The sequence below is a fragment of the Scomber scombrus genome, chromosome 13 (genome assembly GCF_963691925.1).
Source record: "Scomber scombrus chromosome 13, fScoSco1.1, whole genome shotgun sequence".
NCBI lineage: Eukaryota > Metazoa > Chordata > Actinopteri > Scombriformes > Scombridae > Scomber > Scomber scombrus.
This window is the reverse complement of record NC_084982.1, coordinates 27,133,617-27,149,058: the sequence shown is the minus strand read 5'-3', so window position 1 is coordinate 27,149,058 and position 15,442 is coordinate 27,133,617. Positions and strand designations below refer to the sequence as shown.

The 15,442-nt window shown below is 36.7% G+C and overlaps 2 protein-coding genes across 2 annotated transcripts; both read right to left on the bottom strand.

Moving 5' to 3' along the window:
- Positions 1–19: 19 nt before the first annotated feature.
- On the bottom strand, positions 20–9,442 carry ddx18 (DEAD (Asp-Glu-Ala-Asp) box polypeptide 18). Its single transcript, XM_062431261.1, is given in 17 exon segments — positions 20–446; positions 1,457–1,475; positions 1,477–1,605; positions 1,607–1,636; positions 1,924–1,964; positions 1,967–1,979; positions 2,073–2,186; positions 3,501–3,653; positions 3,756–3,917; positions 4,005–4,144; positions 4,601–4,715; positions 5,059–5,258; positions 5,363–5,463; positions 6,374–6,509; positions 7,286–7,534; positions 7,622–7,834; positions 9,337–9,442. Coding segments are annotated over 17 exon segments (2,064 nt in total). The 3' UTR covers positions 20–303.
- A 2,517-nt stretch (positions 9,443–11,959) lies between these two features.
- Positions 11,960–15,234, bottom strand: LOC133992653 (uncharacterized). The gene is made up of 3 exons (XM_062431338.1): positions 15,057–15,234; positions 12,996–13,153; positions 11,960–12,911 (listed from the first exon to the last, which is right to left on the bottom strand). Exons 1-3 carry the CDS (start codon positions 15,232–15,234, stop codon positions 12,108–12,110), a joined length of 1,140 nt encoding a protein of 379 aa, XP_062287322.1. The 3' UTR covers positions 11,960–12,107.
- Between the last annotated feature and the right edge of the window lie 208 nt (positions 15,235–15,442).

The window sequence follows — 15,442 nt, the reverse complement described above, 5'->3', positions numbered from 1 at the left end:
ATGCAAGCTTAAATATATATATAGTCAAAGACGATAGAGATTTAATATTTCAGGTACAAGGAAGAAAATGTTACAATGTTGATCCACAAATATTGTTTTACATTTACAAAATAAATCTCAAAAAACTCATATGAGACAAAAAAAAGGGTCTAAATAAACATCAGAGGGGGAAGATTTAATCTGAGGCCGTGTTCAAAGCAGGAAATTAAAAAAAGAGAAGGGAAAATAAAAAGAGCAGTTCTTCTTTGAGTAACACAGAAGGAGGAAGTTCATCAGTCCAAGAGGAGTTTTATTTTGAAAGGCTCAGCGAGAGAACTGCCTCTTGTCGCTCCTTCCTTTGTTGACGTGTTTAAAGACTCTCGACTTGTGCTGGCCGGATTTCTGATAACCGAAACCTCCGCCGCCGCCTCGCTTCTGCATCTTTGAGCCTTTACCGCTGTGCACGTCTGAGGAGGAAGAGCTGGGTTAAGGAAAACAACTCCTACTGTTTAAAAGTCTGAGAGCAGGAATTCATTTCATATTAATACAGATGTTTGTATTATAATGGAAATATAATTTAATATATAGGTAGTAGGTTTTTTGCATCCTTCTACTCCTTTTCAGGCATGTATATTATGTGTTTATAAGAGTTTGTTTATTGATTCCAATGTATATTATACTTTTCAGTTAATTTCTGCTATTTTTAGTGTATTTTTTTGTATCATTAATAATATTAAACAGTGTTTGTAATTTGCTCTGATCTCTGCAGAGACGTCTTTACTGCTGCAAAGACTAGCGTTGGTAAAACTATAGAGCTCATCTACAAACTCAAGTTATTATATATCTTAATTATTATATTGTAATTATTTGGTTTGTTCTCACTTTTATGCGATCATCTTATTTAGGTTTTCTACCTCTCTCTGCTCTCTATATTATCTGCTCTTTGTCATTTTTGTGTACATTTTAACTTGTGCAAATAAAAGTTCAGTATTATGATGTTATTAATACATTTTTTACATGTTTGAAATAGTCAATAAATCAATCAATCAGACTTAACACCCTAAATTACCTGATGTACCAGTCCAGAGCTAAGAAGTGATTCTATAATGGATTCACACTCAGCAGGAAGCTAAAAACATAACTTTAAATAAAATAAGTGTTAATGTTGTTTGTTATGTGTAAAATAATATGCAGCGCATTAGCTTTAATAAAGTGTCTATTATGGTGTGTGGTTGAGTTTTCTGCCCCCTGGTGGTTAAAAATAGACAAATAGCAGCTTTATAGTGGAGGTTAATTATAAATACCTGCAAATATACAAACATCTGACATGTGGAGGTAAACAGGTGAAGTCATAACAACATTTATACCACTAAATTAGTTAATTTCATTTGAACTTTGAAGCTAAAATTCACTTTTATCACATGCACCAATCCATAAGTGTGTTTCATGTTGTGTAAAACGACAGGAAAAAGGATACTGAGATCAACGTATGGGGGGAACTTTGAAGCCGAAGGACAGCGCCACCATGGGGAGGTTGAGGGTGTTGACGCTGTAGATCTGTTTGAGCGAGTGAGAGTCGTAAGCTCTCACGTACGACTTGTAGGCTTCCTGGGCCGACTTGTGGAGGGTAGTAGTTCTTCTCTATCAGCTTCTCCATCTGAGGAACAAAAGACACTGTCTTTGAGAAGAAGAAAAAGAAGAAAGAAGAAGAAGAAGAGAAGAAGAAGAAGAAGAAGAAGAAGAAGAAGAAGAAGAAGAAGAAGAAAGAAGAAGAAGAAGAAGAAGAAGAAGAAGAAGAAGAAGAAGAAGAAGAAGAAGAAGAAGAAGAAGAAGAAGAAGAAGAAGAAGAAGAAGAAGAAGAAGAAGAAGAAGAAGAAGAAGAAGAAGAAGAAGAAGAAGAAGAAGAAGAAGAAGAAGAAGAAGAAGAAGAAGAATTATTCTTACCTGAGACTGGATATCAGAGATTTTACTCCAGGAGAAATCAACTCGCTCAGTGGCACCTGAGCATCAGAGGACAGACGTTAATCACACTGAAGACATTTAACAGCGTATTAAAATAAAAACTATCATGATGTTTGTTGTTGTTTTTTTACCTTGGCCTGTTTGAGGAAGCGCAGGAAGCCGAGCTCCTCTGGTCGGAGGATGAGGAGCGCATGTCCTCTGCCGTTGATGCCTCGAGCTGTTCTACCAACTCTGTGGATGTACTCCTGTAGACGGACAACAAGGCTTCAAATTAACACTAATGTTTCATATTATTATCAGTTTCAGTCATTAAAACATAATCGATCCTTTATAAAACTAGCTTGAACCATTGTGTCCTTGCAGTTTGTCCTGTGAGAAGAATCAGTGATGATTCCTCTCAAAGAAAACCACAACAGTCTCTGTATGCCTCAGTAGTAACCCGATTCATGATGGAGACACTGAGCGGGCAATACAGAAGAGGCAACACTAACTAACTGTTCTATTTGAACTGAATATAATACGAGGGTTATTGCATAATAGTAAGACTAAAGTGCTGTGGAAGTGTTACTTTATATCCAATAAATTAAACCTAAATAAAGGAATATTAGTATATTATTATGTTATCGGCTCCAGTTATTATCACTAAACTGTTGAAGTGTCCCTTAAACACTACTTTACATATTTTTTTTAATGTATTTTAAGAATGATTTTATGTATCTAATGTAATTTTCTGTATACTGTATGTCTGTTATTAGAGGATGAGGAGCGCGTGTCCTCTGCCGTTGATGCCTCGAGCTGTTCTACCAACTCTGTGGATGTACTCCTGTAGACGGACAATAAGGCTTCAAATTAACACTAATGATTCATATTATTATCAGTTTCAGTCATTAAAAGTTAATTAAACTCAAGTGTTTGTGAGTTAAGAGCAGAACATGTTCTTCAGGCAGTGAGTTATGTTAAAAGACTTATAAAAAGTAATAAATAACACTGTAAATAAATGAGAAAATAAAGTTTTAAACATTTTTAGATATTGAGATTGAAATGTGCAGAAATGTAAAAACCAGTAAATTGCTTTAAACTAGTTATTGATAATCAATTAATCATATTAGTAATTTTTCAACTAAAAAGGCTAAATTTGATGTTTCCAGCTTCTCAAATATAAGAATTTGATGCTTTTCTTGGTTTCACTTTATATTAAAATGACTATTTTTTGGGTTTGAAACTGTTCAGACAGTTTAGTGAATGTTAATCTGGACTTCAGGGAATACAGAAATCAGCATTTCTCACTGAACAATTGATTTATTATTAAAGAAAATAATTGTCAGACCTATTAATAATGAAAATAATTATTTGGTGCAGCCTTTCAGTCTTTCAAAACAAGATTTTTCAAGATGTTATATTAGTCTTTATGAAATTATGATGTTATTTTTTCAGTTTTCTGATGTTTGACAGACCAAATCATTTAGAAAAATAACTCTTAGATGAATCAGTGTCGAAGTGAATGATTATCTGCAGGTCTGGATTTTAGTCGTGCTCTATTTAAATAAGGTAAACGGGACCTTGGGGTCATCGGTGGGGTCGTACTGGACGATCCAGTCCACCTCGGGGATGTCCAGACCTCGAGCCGCCACATCTGTACACAGCAGGATCCCTGAGTCAGCGTTACAGAACTGGAAGAAGGTGGTGGTTCGTTTGGTCTGCTTCTGTTTGCCCTGCGAGGTGAAACATAAAGAGAGAGAGAGACATTTATACAGCAGCTGCTTTTAGGGAGATGAACGAGTGATGCATGCTGGGAGACGAGGGGCGGGTCTTACGTGGATGGCCAAGACGGGCAGGTCGATGTAGTTGAGGAGCTCGTAGTGGAATTTAACGGACATGCAGGAAGAGAAGAAGACCATCAGCTTCTTCTTACGGTTCTTCTTCAGGAAGGTGAAGAGCAGCAGGAAGCGCTTCTCTGACGGACAAACCACGTAGCCCTGAAACACACAGGAGAGAGAGGGTCTTAGCTTCAACACCACATGGATCATATCAGAGGAGAATGAGCGGTGTAGCGGTGGCGTTACCTGCTCCAGACCGTCCACCGTGGCGTGGTCTTTGTTGTCGTCAACGCCGACGTAGAGCGGCTCCTTCTTCAGAGAGATACGAGCCAAGTCCTCCACCTTACGGGTCTGAGTGGCTGAGAACAGCATCGTCTGCCTCCGCTCTGAGATTCACAGGTAAAGACATTATTATTATTATTATACTGTATGTCAGAATGAGAATAAATGGATCTGTTTCCTAGAAGCAGATTTACTTTAAAACATAATCGATCCTTTATAAAACTAGCTTGAACCATTGTGTCCTTGCAGTTTGTCCTGTGAGAAGAATCAGTGATGATTCCTCTCAAAGAAAACCACAACAGTCTCTGTATGCCTCAGTAGTAACCCGATTCATGATGGAGACACTGAGCGGGCAATACAGAAGAGGCAACACTAACTAACTGAATATAATACGAGAGTTATTGCATAATAGTAAGACTAAAGTGCTGTGGAAGTGTTACTTTATATCCAATAAATTAAGAATGATTTTATGGATTTTATGTATCTAATGTAATTTCTGTATACTGTATGTCTGTTATTGGCGAGCCAAAGACAGTTTATATTCTATTATAAATACGTACTCGGCAGCAGTTTGATGATCTGTTTCAGTTCCTCCTCGAAGCCGACCTCCAAGATACGATCGGCCTCGTCTATAATCAGACACTGCAGGTTCTTATACATGAATCCAGGCGTATTCTGAGGACAATCACACAGAAGTTAATATTTAGTATTTAATGTAAAGATGAAATTTGAAATAGGAGCAGAAAAAAAAATAAACAATTACACCTGGAACATAAGAATGAAACAATAATGTGTTTGATAAATGTGTCAATTTAAACCTGAATTATGTGAATGGAAATTTAAATCTTTGATATACTACCTGTGTAAAAATCATATATTTAAATCAACTTGATAAGATATTCCTTTATTAGTTCCACAGTGGAGAAATTTACATTATAGCAGCAGCAAGTGGAGAGCAATAAAAAGACAATAGTAGTAAAATATATAGTAAAAGAATAGTAACATGATGTCAGCTGACCTGCAGGTGGTCCAGCAGTCGACCGGGCGTCGCCACCAGGATGTTCACACCGTTAGCCAGTTTCTGAGCCTCGGCTGAGCGGTTGCTGCCTCCCATGACGAGGCCGAAGGTGTGAACGTGGTGCGACATCAGCTCCTTCATCACTCCGTACGTCTGCATCGCCAACTCACGAGTAGGAGAGAGAATCACCACGCCCGTACCTGAGAGGAAGAGGACGAGGAAGAGGAAGGTAGATGAGTTTTTACATGCATCATACAGATTGATGAAGGAAGTAAAAACAGATATTTAACATCTGGGTCATTACCGTTCCTGGGCATGAACTTGAGTTTGTAGATGAGCTCTATAGACGGGATGAGGAAGGCTAAAGTTTTACCGCTGCCGGTCTTTGCAGCAGCCAGAACGTCCCTGCAGAGATCAGAGAATTACATTATTGTTCAGGGTCTAATCTGACCCCATTTATACATTACTTTCAAACATAATCGATCCTTTAGAAACTAGCTTGAACCATTGTGTCCTTGCAGTTTGTCCTGCGAGAAGAATCAGTGATGATTCCTCTCAAAGAAAACCACAACAGTCTCTGTATGCCTCAGTTGACACCCGATTCATGATGGAGACACTGAGCGGGCAACACATAGAGGCAACGCAGCGTAAAACTAACTGTTCTATTTAAACTGAATATAATACGAGAGCTATTGCAGCTATTTGAAAGACATAATAGTGAGAATAAATTGCCATGGAGGTGTGACACTTTATATCCAATAAATGAAACTTAAATAAAGTAATATTAGTATATTATCAGTTATTATCTTTAAGCTGTTTGTATGAATGATGAAAAAAACATGTTAAAAATGTTTATTTTAGCCATAAATGTGATGACTTATCCTCATGTTACCCTGAATATATGAAAATATTGATTTGTATTTTATTTATTTAGATTTCATCACCTTTCTAGAAATGTTTTTATGCAGCTGATACACATTTTTGTGGTATTTGACTCAAAAAACACCACTTAAAAATACTGTTTATTCACATTTAATATAATTAAATGGAAGCATTATGTTCTCAGTTATTAATCCATTATATATATTGTAATAGTTAATATTTTAAAAGCATAAAAAACACAATAATCCACTCTCTCTGCTCTTTGAAAGCACCGAATTCAAGTCTGAAATTATGCATAAAGGCTATTTACGATTCAACTCACATTATGATTTTTAGTCCAAAGTTAATAACTCTGATTATAAAATGAAGCAGACTTCCTACAGAGTTTAAAGTCATTATGAAAAAGACTCTGTGGAGAACGGGGGATTCTTACCTTCCCTCCAGCAGGGGACGAATACTTTTATGCTGGATCTCGGTCATGTGTTCAAAGCCCATCTCCTTCACGGCTTTCAGCGTGTGTTCACTCACCAGCTCATTGAGAGAGGCGAAGGAAGTGTCCTCAAACGCTCCTGAGACACAAAATCAACAGTTACTGATAAATAGAAAGTTAGATTTAATCGATCCTTTATAAAACTAGCTTGAACCATTGTGTCCTTGCAGTTTGTCCTGCGAGAAGAATCAGTGATGATTCCTCTCAAAGAAAACCACAACAGTCTCTGTATGCCTCAGTTGACACCCGATTCATGATGGAGACACTGAGCGGGCAACACATAGAGGCAACGCAGCTCAACTCTGTTCTTAATGAGCGTAAAACAAACAGTTCATAGTTTGACTTCAAGGAATTAACAACATTAATTCAGCAGCAGGACACCAAAACTCAATAATTAGCATTTTCTTGCATAATTAATGTCGGTTTCACTTCCATCAACTCAAAACTTCACATGTGAGCATTTCAGCGATTAAATAAGTCACATTACTGACTTTATTTATCAGTTTCAGTCTCTGCTTTTCATCTTTCAGTCATGACAGAAACACAGTGGACAAATATTGCAACGATCATGTGATATTTTACTCTTAGTTTGAAACAAATTAAATGCTTTATATAAACTGATCTGATAATTAGGAGCAACTACAGTCTATGTAGAAACCTCCAAACTTCAGCTTCAGTCTCTGATTGGCTGGTATTCCGAGACTAAAACTAACAAACAAAATCATCTTTTTATTTATTAATTATTTTTAGAGCTGAACTTTCTTTTTATAGGAGACTTTAAATGAATGTTTAAATGCTTCTTATTATCTTTGTATTACAGCCAGAACTATAATAAACAGGCTATGTGTCCAGTACCTGTTAATCCAGCTGGTAGCTCAGGTTGATCTTCCTCTTCATCATCTTCATTTTCTTCATCATCATCATCCTCCTCCCCATCTTCTTCTTCCTCATCATCCTCCTCATCATCATCATCGTCGTCGTCTTCATCTGCAGCTCCCTCTGGTTCATCAGCAGCCTGCTCCTTATCATTATCTGCTGCTTCTACCTCCTCCTCATCCTCCTCTTCGTCATCGCCTTCTTTCACTGTTTTGGTCTTTTTCTCAACTAGGATGAAGATGATGAAGACATTTAAACATCACACCAAAAAATAATCAATCAATTCAAAGTTAAATAAACTCTTGTAGCTGTTACCTGGTGACCCAGCTGTGTCTGTGAGCTTCCTTTTCTTCTTCGTCTTCTTCAGCGGAGTTTCGTCTGTGTCGGCCTTTACGTCCATCGCGACGCCATTCTGCTTCTTCTTCTTCTGCTGCAGCTGGAGCTGCTTCTTCTTCTTGGGCTCAGTTTGTGTCTGACAGGCGGCTGCTGGTTCTTCACAGCACTCATCTTTCAGTCTGTTTGTGTTTACTGTCAAAAACACATTAAAAATAACATTTATCATAACCTATAAATGTAAAATGTCCATTCACTTTAAATGTTAAGAGTTTGGGCAAAGCCGGTTTATTTGACAGGATATAAAAGCAGCACATGGCTAAATAAAAAGACATTTAAATACGATTAAAAGTGTTAAATTAGAATAAAACAGATAAGACATGAAAATAAAAAAAAATTACAGATCAGTGTGAGATATTAACCCTAAAATCTGGATTTAATAACAAGTAGTCACAAACAGAAAAGTCAAATATTATTAATTATATTTGTCTGTTTTCAGGCAAATGAAGTGTTTGTTTATGTCCTTAAAGCCTAAAATAAGCTTCTTAGTCATTTTAAGTGACATAACTACATAAAGCAAATTCTTTTAAAGTTACGGCAAAAGAGCAGCTAATGTCTAACTATTATTTTATTACTGTACTATTAATGTAGTTTACATGCAGTGAATTACCGAGAAGTTTAAAATGTATATTCACATTAATTTAAGTTAGTAAAAAGTCAATAGATTGGGATTTAAGTGCTTCTAAGTAAAAGCTACATGTGGATAGCACTGTCATTTTAAGTGATATAATACTGATAAATTAGATATTATTCTGAAGTTATAGCTTAAGAGCAGCTATGTCTGAGAGTTAGTTTAATTAATATATGATAATATTACTAAATACATGGAGTGCACTATGCTAATGTACTATAATATGTATAACATATATGATCATCATTGAACATTGTATACTCCACAAATAGTTTGTTATAGTTGTCAGTAGTCTGCATTTTATATTATATTTGAGCCGGTTAATATAATTATTGTTTATAATTAATTATATATGTTTATTTTAGTTATTTAGTTATAATGTCTTTTTAAGTGACATAAATAAGATAATAATCTAAAATTTTAGCTTAAGAACCAGGAAACGTGGAAAAATCAGATAGTAGCTGTGATATGAATCATGATTAAGCTACTTAGGATTTTAAAATGTGTATTTATATTACTGTGAGTTAGTATAAAGTTAATAATTTGAGTTTTTTTGAGCTGCTGAGTTAAAAAAAAACCCGACATTTTAAGTGACATTTATATGCTAATAATCTAAAGTTTTAGTTTAAGGGCACCTAAATCTGATAGTTAATGTAATTAATGTACTATACTGCTACTAAATACACACAATAATAATGTACTAATGTACTATAATATATTATAATTTAAGAGTGCTTAATTGGTGAAGAGCACGTTTTAGTTATATCATTAATCTGTATTTATACATTTATTTATCCTACTTCTTATACAATGTTATATTTCAGCTAGTTATTGTAATAATTATACACATTTTAGCCTTTAATTAAACCTGTTTATTGTATTTATTTAGTCAAAACGTGTCGTGAGAAGCTAACGTAGCTTAGCTTAGCAAAAGAAAGATAAAAAAGAAAGAAATAAAGAAAACAAACAAACAACAGCTGTGTGTTTTTAGTCTCTCAGTACTAACCTGTGTCTTCTTCTTCTGTTTTCGTCTTTAGTTGTTTTCTTTCTTTGTTTTTATCGTTTCTTTTCTGTATTTTCTTGCGGAGCAGTTTCATCTGCAGGTCCGCCATGGTTACACACGTGTCTGTGCGGGGAGATCAGGACCCCTGCAGAGAGGTAGCAGAGAGATGCCTGAGTGAAAATATAATGCGAAGGACCACTGCGCTGCACCGCACACACACAAGACATGTAAAACAGGGGCGATTTAACACCGTTTTTATGGGTGCTTAATCACCCCTAAAAATAAATAAATGATTATTGCATTTTTTCCCCTTAAAATTATTTTATACAGCTTTAATTATTTTGCGAGCCTGTCTGTCATAGATGAGACAAACTATTATGCTGCAGGTTCAACTGGTTTTATTTTAACAGGTTTAATGTACTTTAGATAGTTCTGTCATTATTATTGTCTTTCCCCTTCAGGGTTCATTAACTTATCTCTGTAGAAATATGTGATTGTTTATTCTGAACCATTATTATTATTATTATCTATCTATCTATCTATCTATCTATCTATCTATCTATCTATCTATCTATCTATCTATCTATCTATCTATCTATCTATCTATCTATCTATCTATCTATCTATCTATCTATCTATCTATCTATCTAGACACTCCATAATGGTAGAATGTTTAGGTGATGTGATGGCAGCTGTCATTTGAGGGGTTTTCAGTAGATATTTTAATATTTTTGAGATTATGCTTGGTGATGAAGGTGCTATGTTTAACTATTAACTATTTAAACATTATAGGCGGGGAGGTAAACAGCTTGCACGAAACAGCTGATGTGGTTGCATCATTTTTCCTTTTGCATTTTTAGATTTTTATCTAGCAGCTAATTTAACTGACTTCAGTTCACATACTCCACATCATATTTAAAACTACAGTAGTCTACATTTGCACTTACAATAGTGTATATCAGTGTTTTTGCTTTACCAAAGCACATAAAGTGTTAAGAAATGTCAATAAAACCATATCTGTTATGTGCATTGTGACACAACAGCACGTTAATATATCACTCACTGATAGTTGAATGTTAGACTCCATAAAATCACCCATAACAACACTAAAAACAGAAGCAAAACCATAGAAACCTGTCAAATTTCCTACTTTTAAACTACTGCAGAGTGTCACATCTTCTGTTTCAGGCACAGTCTACCCTCCCTGAAGCTTTCATGGCCTCGTTTTCTCACGATTAGTGACACAAATCTGGAAATGGAGTCAGAGGTTGTACGTTTAATGCTGAAGTTTGAATTCTTTTGGAAAATAAGCAAACCTCTAAGCATAAATATCTTTGAAATAACACGTCTACTCTTCTTCTAAAGGTCAAATTCGGTTCCTCTGGTGTTAACTATGAGCTCTCCAAACCTAATCCTTTATTATCTAGCATGTACAGCCTGCAACAACCACATTAATCCTAACATGACTTACCTGTAAAACATATTTTAACAGAATTAACTGGTGATCATTAAACCTCACATACTGTTCATTGTCAAATTTGACCCATTTTTACATCAGAGAGCTGTAAAAAATACTTTTTCTTTTAGCCTGAAATTTGGTATCTTCCCCTAATGTGACCTAGAATATACAAAAAAGGAAATATATGTGAACCATATACAAGAAGTCTTCACATTTAATATAATTTGTTGAAATAGTTTTCATGTTTTATGTAACATTGGACCATAATATAGTGTCTTTTTTATAGCTTTTTAATCATAAAAACTAAAGAATAAACTCTCTCTGCTCTCTGAAAGCTTCATTAAGGATAAATCATGTTTATCTGTGACTGATGAGATCTTTATGAATGATTTATGGTTCAGAAGTTTGGTATAGAGAGTCATTATGAGAGGAAATACTGTGATGGGTGAGAATATGAACAGTATGTGAGGGTTGAATTATGCATTTGTTGACATGCATTTTATACATGGAGTGATTCAGGCTCCATTAGGAGACGTGCAAACAATCATTCATGTGAATAATGAGAATTCAGACCTGCCGAGTTTTTAACTTTTTTTTATTTTTGAAAAGTGATGTCTCTATAAACGCTACTTTCTGTGCTAGGTCTGGGTTTTTACCTTAAGTTACTGCTTTAGAAAAATCCTAAAAACAACACTGTAATGTGCAGAAATTCAAACAGTTCATGTAACGCAACAGAGAATACGAACACTGCCCCCTGCTGATCACAGGAGGGAACTACCAATATTTTCTCTCTCATTGTCTACAGACTTTATTACAGCTTCTTTGTAACTCATGGCACATTAACCAACCAGATAACTTATATAGAAACAAAACAACACTCATTTGGCATCTTTGGCATCTGACTTCTAGTTTTCAAGCGTTGAACATCTTTACAACATGAAAGAACAAAAGTTACCTCGCTAAAGGTACAGAACAAATATCAACTAGAAAAGGCAAAGATTTGTTAGAAACATACATCTTATGTTTTAAAAAGGCAGGACAATCTCTTTGCTCTGATCTCTGCCTTTTAGATATCATTTAATTCATTGACTTTAATTCATTTTTATCCTCATTACAACCTTGTATTTTTTAACCAGTATCAATATAATTAATTTCTGGAACCTTTTACAAAGTGCAAATAAGGTAAAAAGTAACATGTCATGACTGTAAAAGAGGTCAATAAACAACTGTAACTGTGCTCCACGTCTTGAGTAGTCTTCGCATCTTCACCTACTCACTGAATCGACTGTAATCAGCAGGATTTCTATTTGAAATGTCAAACCATCGGAGGCGACTCCTCGTCAATCTTCACCGCATGTGGCTCTGTCTCTGTTTTGATCTCAGAAGCTTGAATCATAGCCTGAGCGATGCTTTCGTTGACGCCCTCCAGCGCTTCGCTTTGCTGGACGGGCTGCAGCAGCAGTAACTGACTCCTGGACGTCTTCCTCATGTGCTTCACCTCCTCCCATCTTTGCGTCCTCCTTCCCATCTCCGACCCTTTGCTCTTCCTCCTCATAAATCTCTGCCTCCAGGAGCTTGACTGTGAGTACGGCGGCGGCTGCTGGGGCCTGGAGGAGCTTTGGAAATGAGCGCCTTGCCCGAGCGAGGGGATGGACGGCGATCGAACGCATCTTCTCTGCACGTCCTCCTCCACCGCTTTGAACACCAGGTCGGTGATATCTCGGCGGAGCCTCATGAGCACGATAGGATCTTTAATCTGACGCATATCCGCCAACATTACCTCTGCGAACTGCTGTAATATGTCGTATTTGGATGTTGCGTTTGGCGCGGCTGTGTGATCGGGCTGATCGAGGGGAGAACCTTCGTCGTGATTGTGGCGGTCGCAGCTCAAAGACATGACTTCTGTGACTTGAGGCTGTGGGTTCGGAGAGTGCTGGGGAGGGGGGTTCGATGGGGAGGTTACGAATTGAAGCTCCTCGTCCTGGTCTCGTCCGCCTGAGTCAGCGTCCAACGGGCTTCCGAATGTGCTTCCCATCTCCTGGTCGACACTTCCTTCAGTCTCCAGCTCCTCCTCCTCATCGTCGTCCTCCTCCTCCTCCTGATCGTCAAACTTGTCCTCCTGCAAAAAATAAAGGGGTTAGAAATATAAAAAAATCTACAGTCTAGTTATAGTACAAGTGTTCGTTCATCGGTTTCTACTTACCAAGTACAATTCACCTCGTCTACGGACGATGTAAGGCCTCAGAAAGTCCAGTTTCTCCCTCAGCATCTTTTGCTGGAAGGTGCTGACCTTCTCTGGATGCCACAACACCCTCCCATACTGAGTGCGGAGCGATCTGGCTCTTCTCTCAACATCAGCTACTGTGAGGAAAAAGGTGCAAAACATGCAAAAAGTGACTGAAAAGCAGCAATTATGGTGTAAAGAAGAAGAATAAAGCTACGACTTATTTTTTATCAATGAATCTGTTGATTATTTTCTCAATTGGCTGATTAGTTGCTTCATCCATAAAATGTCAAGAAATCTCAAAACCTAAGATGACAATCATTTGATTATCAAATTAGTTGGCAATTAATTTAATAGTCAAGTCAATTCATTTATAGATCACATTTAAAAGCAACAAAAGTTGACTAATGTACTTTAGAGAGACTAAATGAAACCACAGGCATAATTATGATGATCATGGGGTAAACATTAATAAAAGTGTGGAATAAAATAAATAAAAATGACTGCAGTATTTTAACATTATGGTTTTGATATTTTTACTTAAAGGACTAGTGTGTAGGATTTAGTGGCATCTAGCAGTAAGTCCGAAATAAATCGATACCAAGAAGAATCCAAACATCTTCCGTCAATTGATACCTACAATTGATCCTTTTTTGCACCCAGAGCTAGAAAACATGACTATTCCTATGGACTTCCTCACAGCCAATCAACTCAAGCGTTCTTCGATGAAACGCAACATGTGATTGGTCCACTGCAACAGCAGCTACAACCCGTCTGTGGTGGTGAAGTCGTGGTGAATTTGAGTTAGCGTGCTTAGCAGTTCAGCAACCAAGATGCCACCTAAACGCTCTAAAGCAGTGGTCTCCAACCCTGCTCCTGGAGAGCTACTGCCCTGCATGTTTTAGGTATCTCCTCACTCTAACACACCTGATTCTAATAATCAACTCGTTATCAAGCCCTTTGACGAGGCTCAGCTGCTTGATAACGAGGTAGAGTGAGGAGATACCTAAAACATGCAGGGCAGTAGCTCTCCAGGAGCAGGGTTGGAGACCACTGCTCTAAAGTGTGTCTACACTACACGCCTGTTACACCGGATAAAAGAAAGAGCATTAAATGCATTAATGAGTATATAATGAAGTACTCAGTTGGTATCAGTATCACTTTAAGGGGACTTGGATTGGTACTGGTATCGTAATGTTTTAAATGATACCCAACCCTAAGGCAATGGGTGTCACACTCATCTTAGTTCAGGAGCCACATAAAGCCCAATTTGATCTCAAGTGGGCCGGACCAGTATAATAGTAACCTGTAAATTATATATTTACTATAAGAAAACCATCTATTCACAAAACAGATGAACAGCCTGAGATGTCTTAAGAAAAAATGATGCAATTTCAACAATGCTATGACATTATTTTGCACAGAAGCTGCAGATTGACAACATTTTGCACAATGTTCAATATATGAATATTTTAAATATGACCACTATATGTATTCATTGTTTTTTCAGAGAATTGTTTTCATGGTCAGAGTGGAAAAAAACTCTGAAACAGCAGATAAGTTGGTATTACTTTTCTGAAATGTTCATACTATGCAAAGTTATAAAGAATAAACTATATTTTGTTTTATTGGTTTTTAAGCCTGTTTTTCCATTTGCAAAAGTTAACATAATCACAGTTAACCAACTCCACCCTCTTTTCCCAAATATGGTCCCAACTTCTGGCTCCAAAAATCCAAGAAGGCAACGGTCAAAATGCAAAGTTAAGACTTCAAAACTACACTCCTTAAAGCAATTTTTTAAATAGTAGATATAACAGGCTCATTTTAATGTAACAAAAACACAAATATGCTTAATTTCAGCTGCTTATACACAAATTAAAACACATTTGTGAACATTATATCCCATTTCTGCCTAGTTTATCCCACTAGGTGCCACTAAATCTCACACACTGCTCCTTTAAAGTGATCTGAGCATAACCCTGCAGGTCACTGAATCTGCCAGGTCACCAAATCCATCATAACACCGGTGTCACATCTCACCTGGCTTCCCAATGGACACAGCAAACTCTGTCCACAGTTTAGTCTTCAGGCGTTTGTCGTAGTAAGTCTCCAGAGAGGAATTAAAGAGACATTCGTGTTTCCTCCAGAAGTCAATGAGCATGTTGTCCATGGTTGGACCCCAGTGTGGACCTCTGATCTGACCACGGAAATGTGTCATAGTCGCTGCAGAAAAGTCACGTTTCTGATCATAATATAACTAAAGGCTGCAGGTTTTTTAAAGGTTTTACTTCTTTAGTTTTAGATGCATCTTCTTCTTCTTCTTCTTCTTCTTCTTCTTCTTCTTCTTCTTCTTTCAGTTTAATTTGCAGACTTCAAGCCAACATTTAAAGTGCATGCTGCCATCTACTGTATGGGAGTGTGTAATG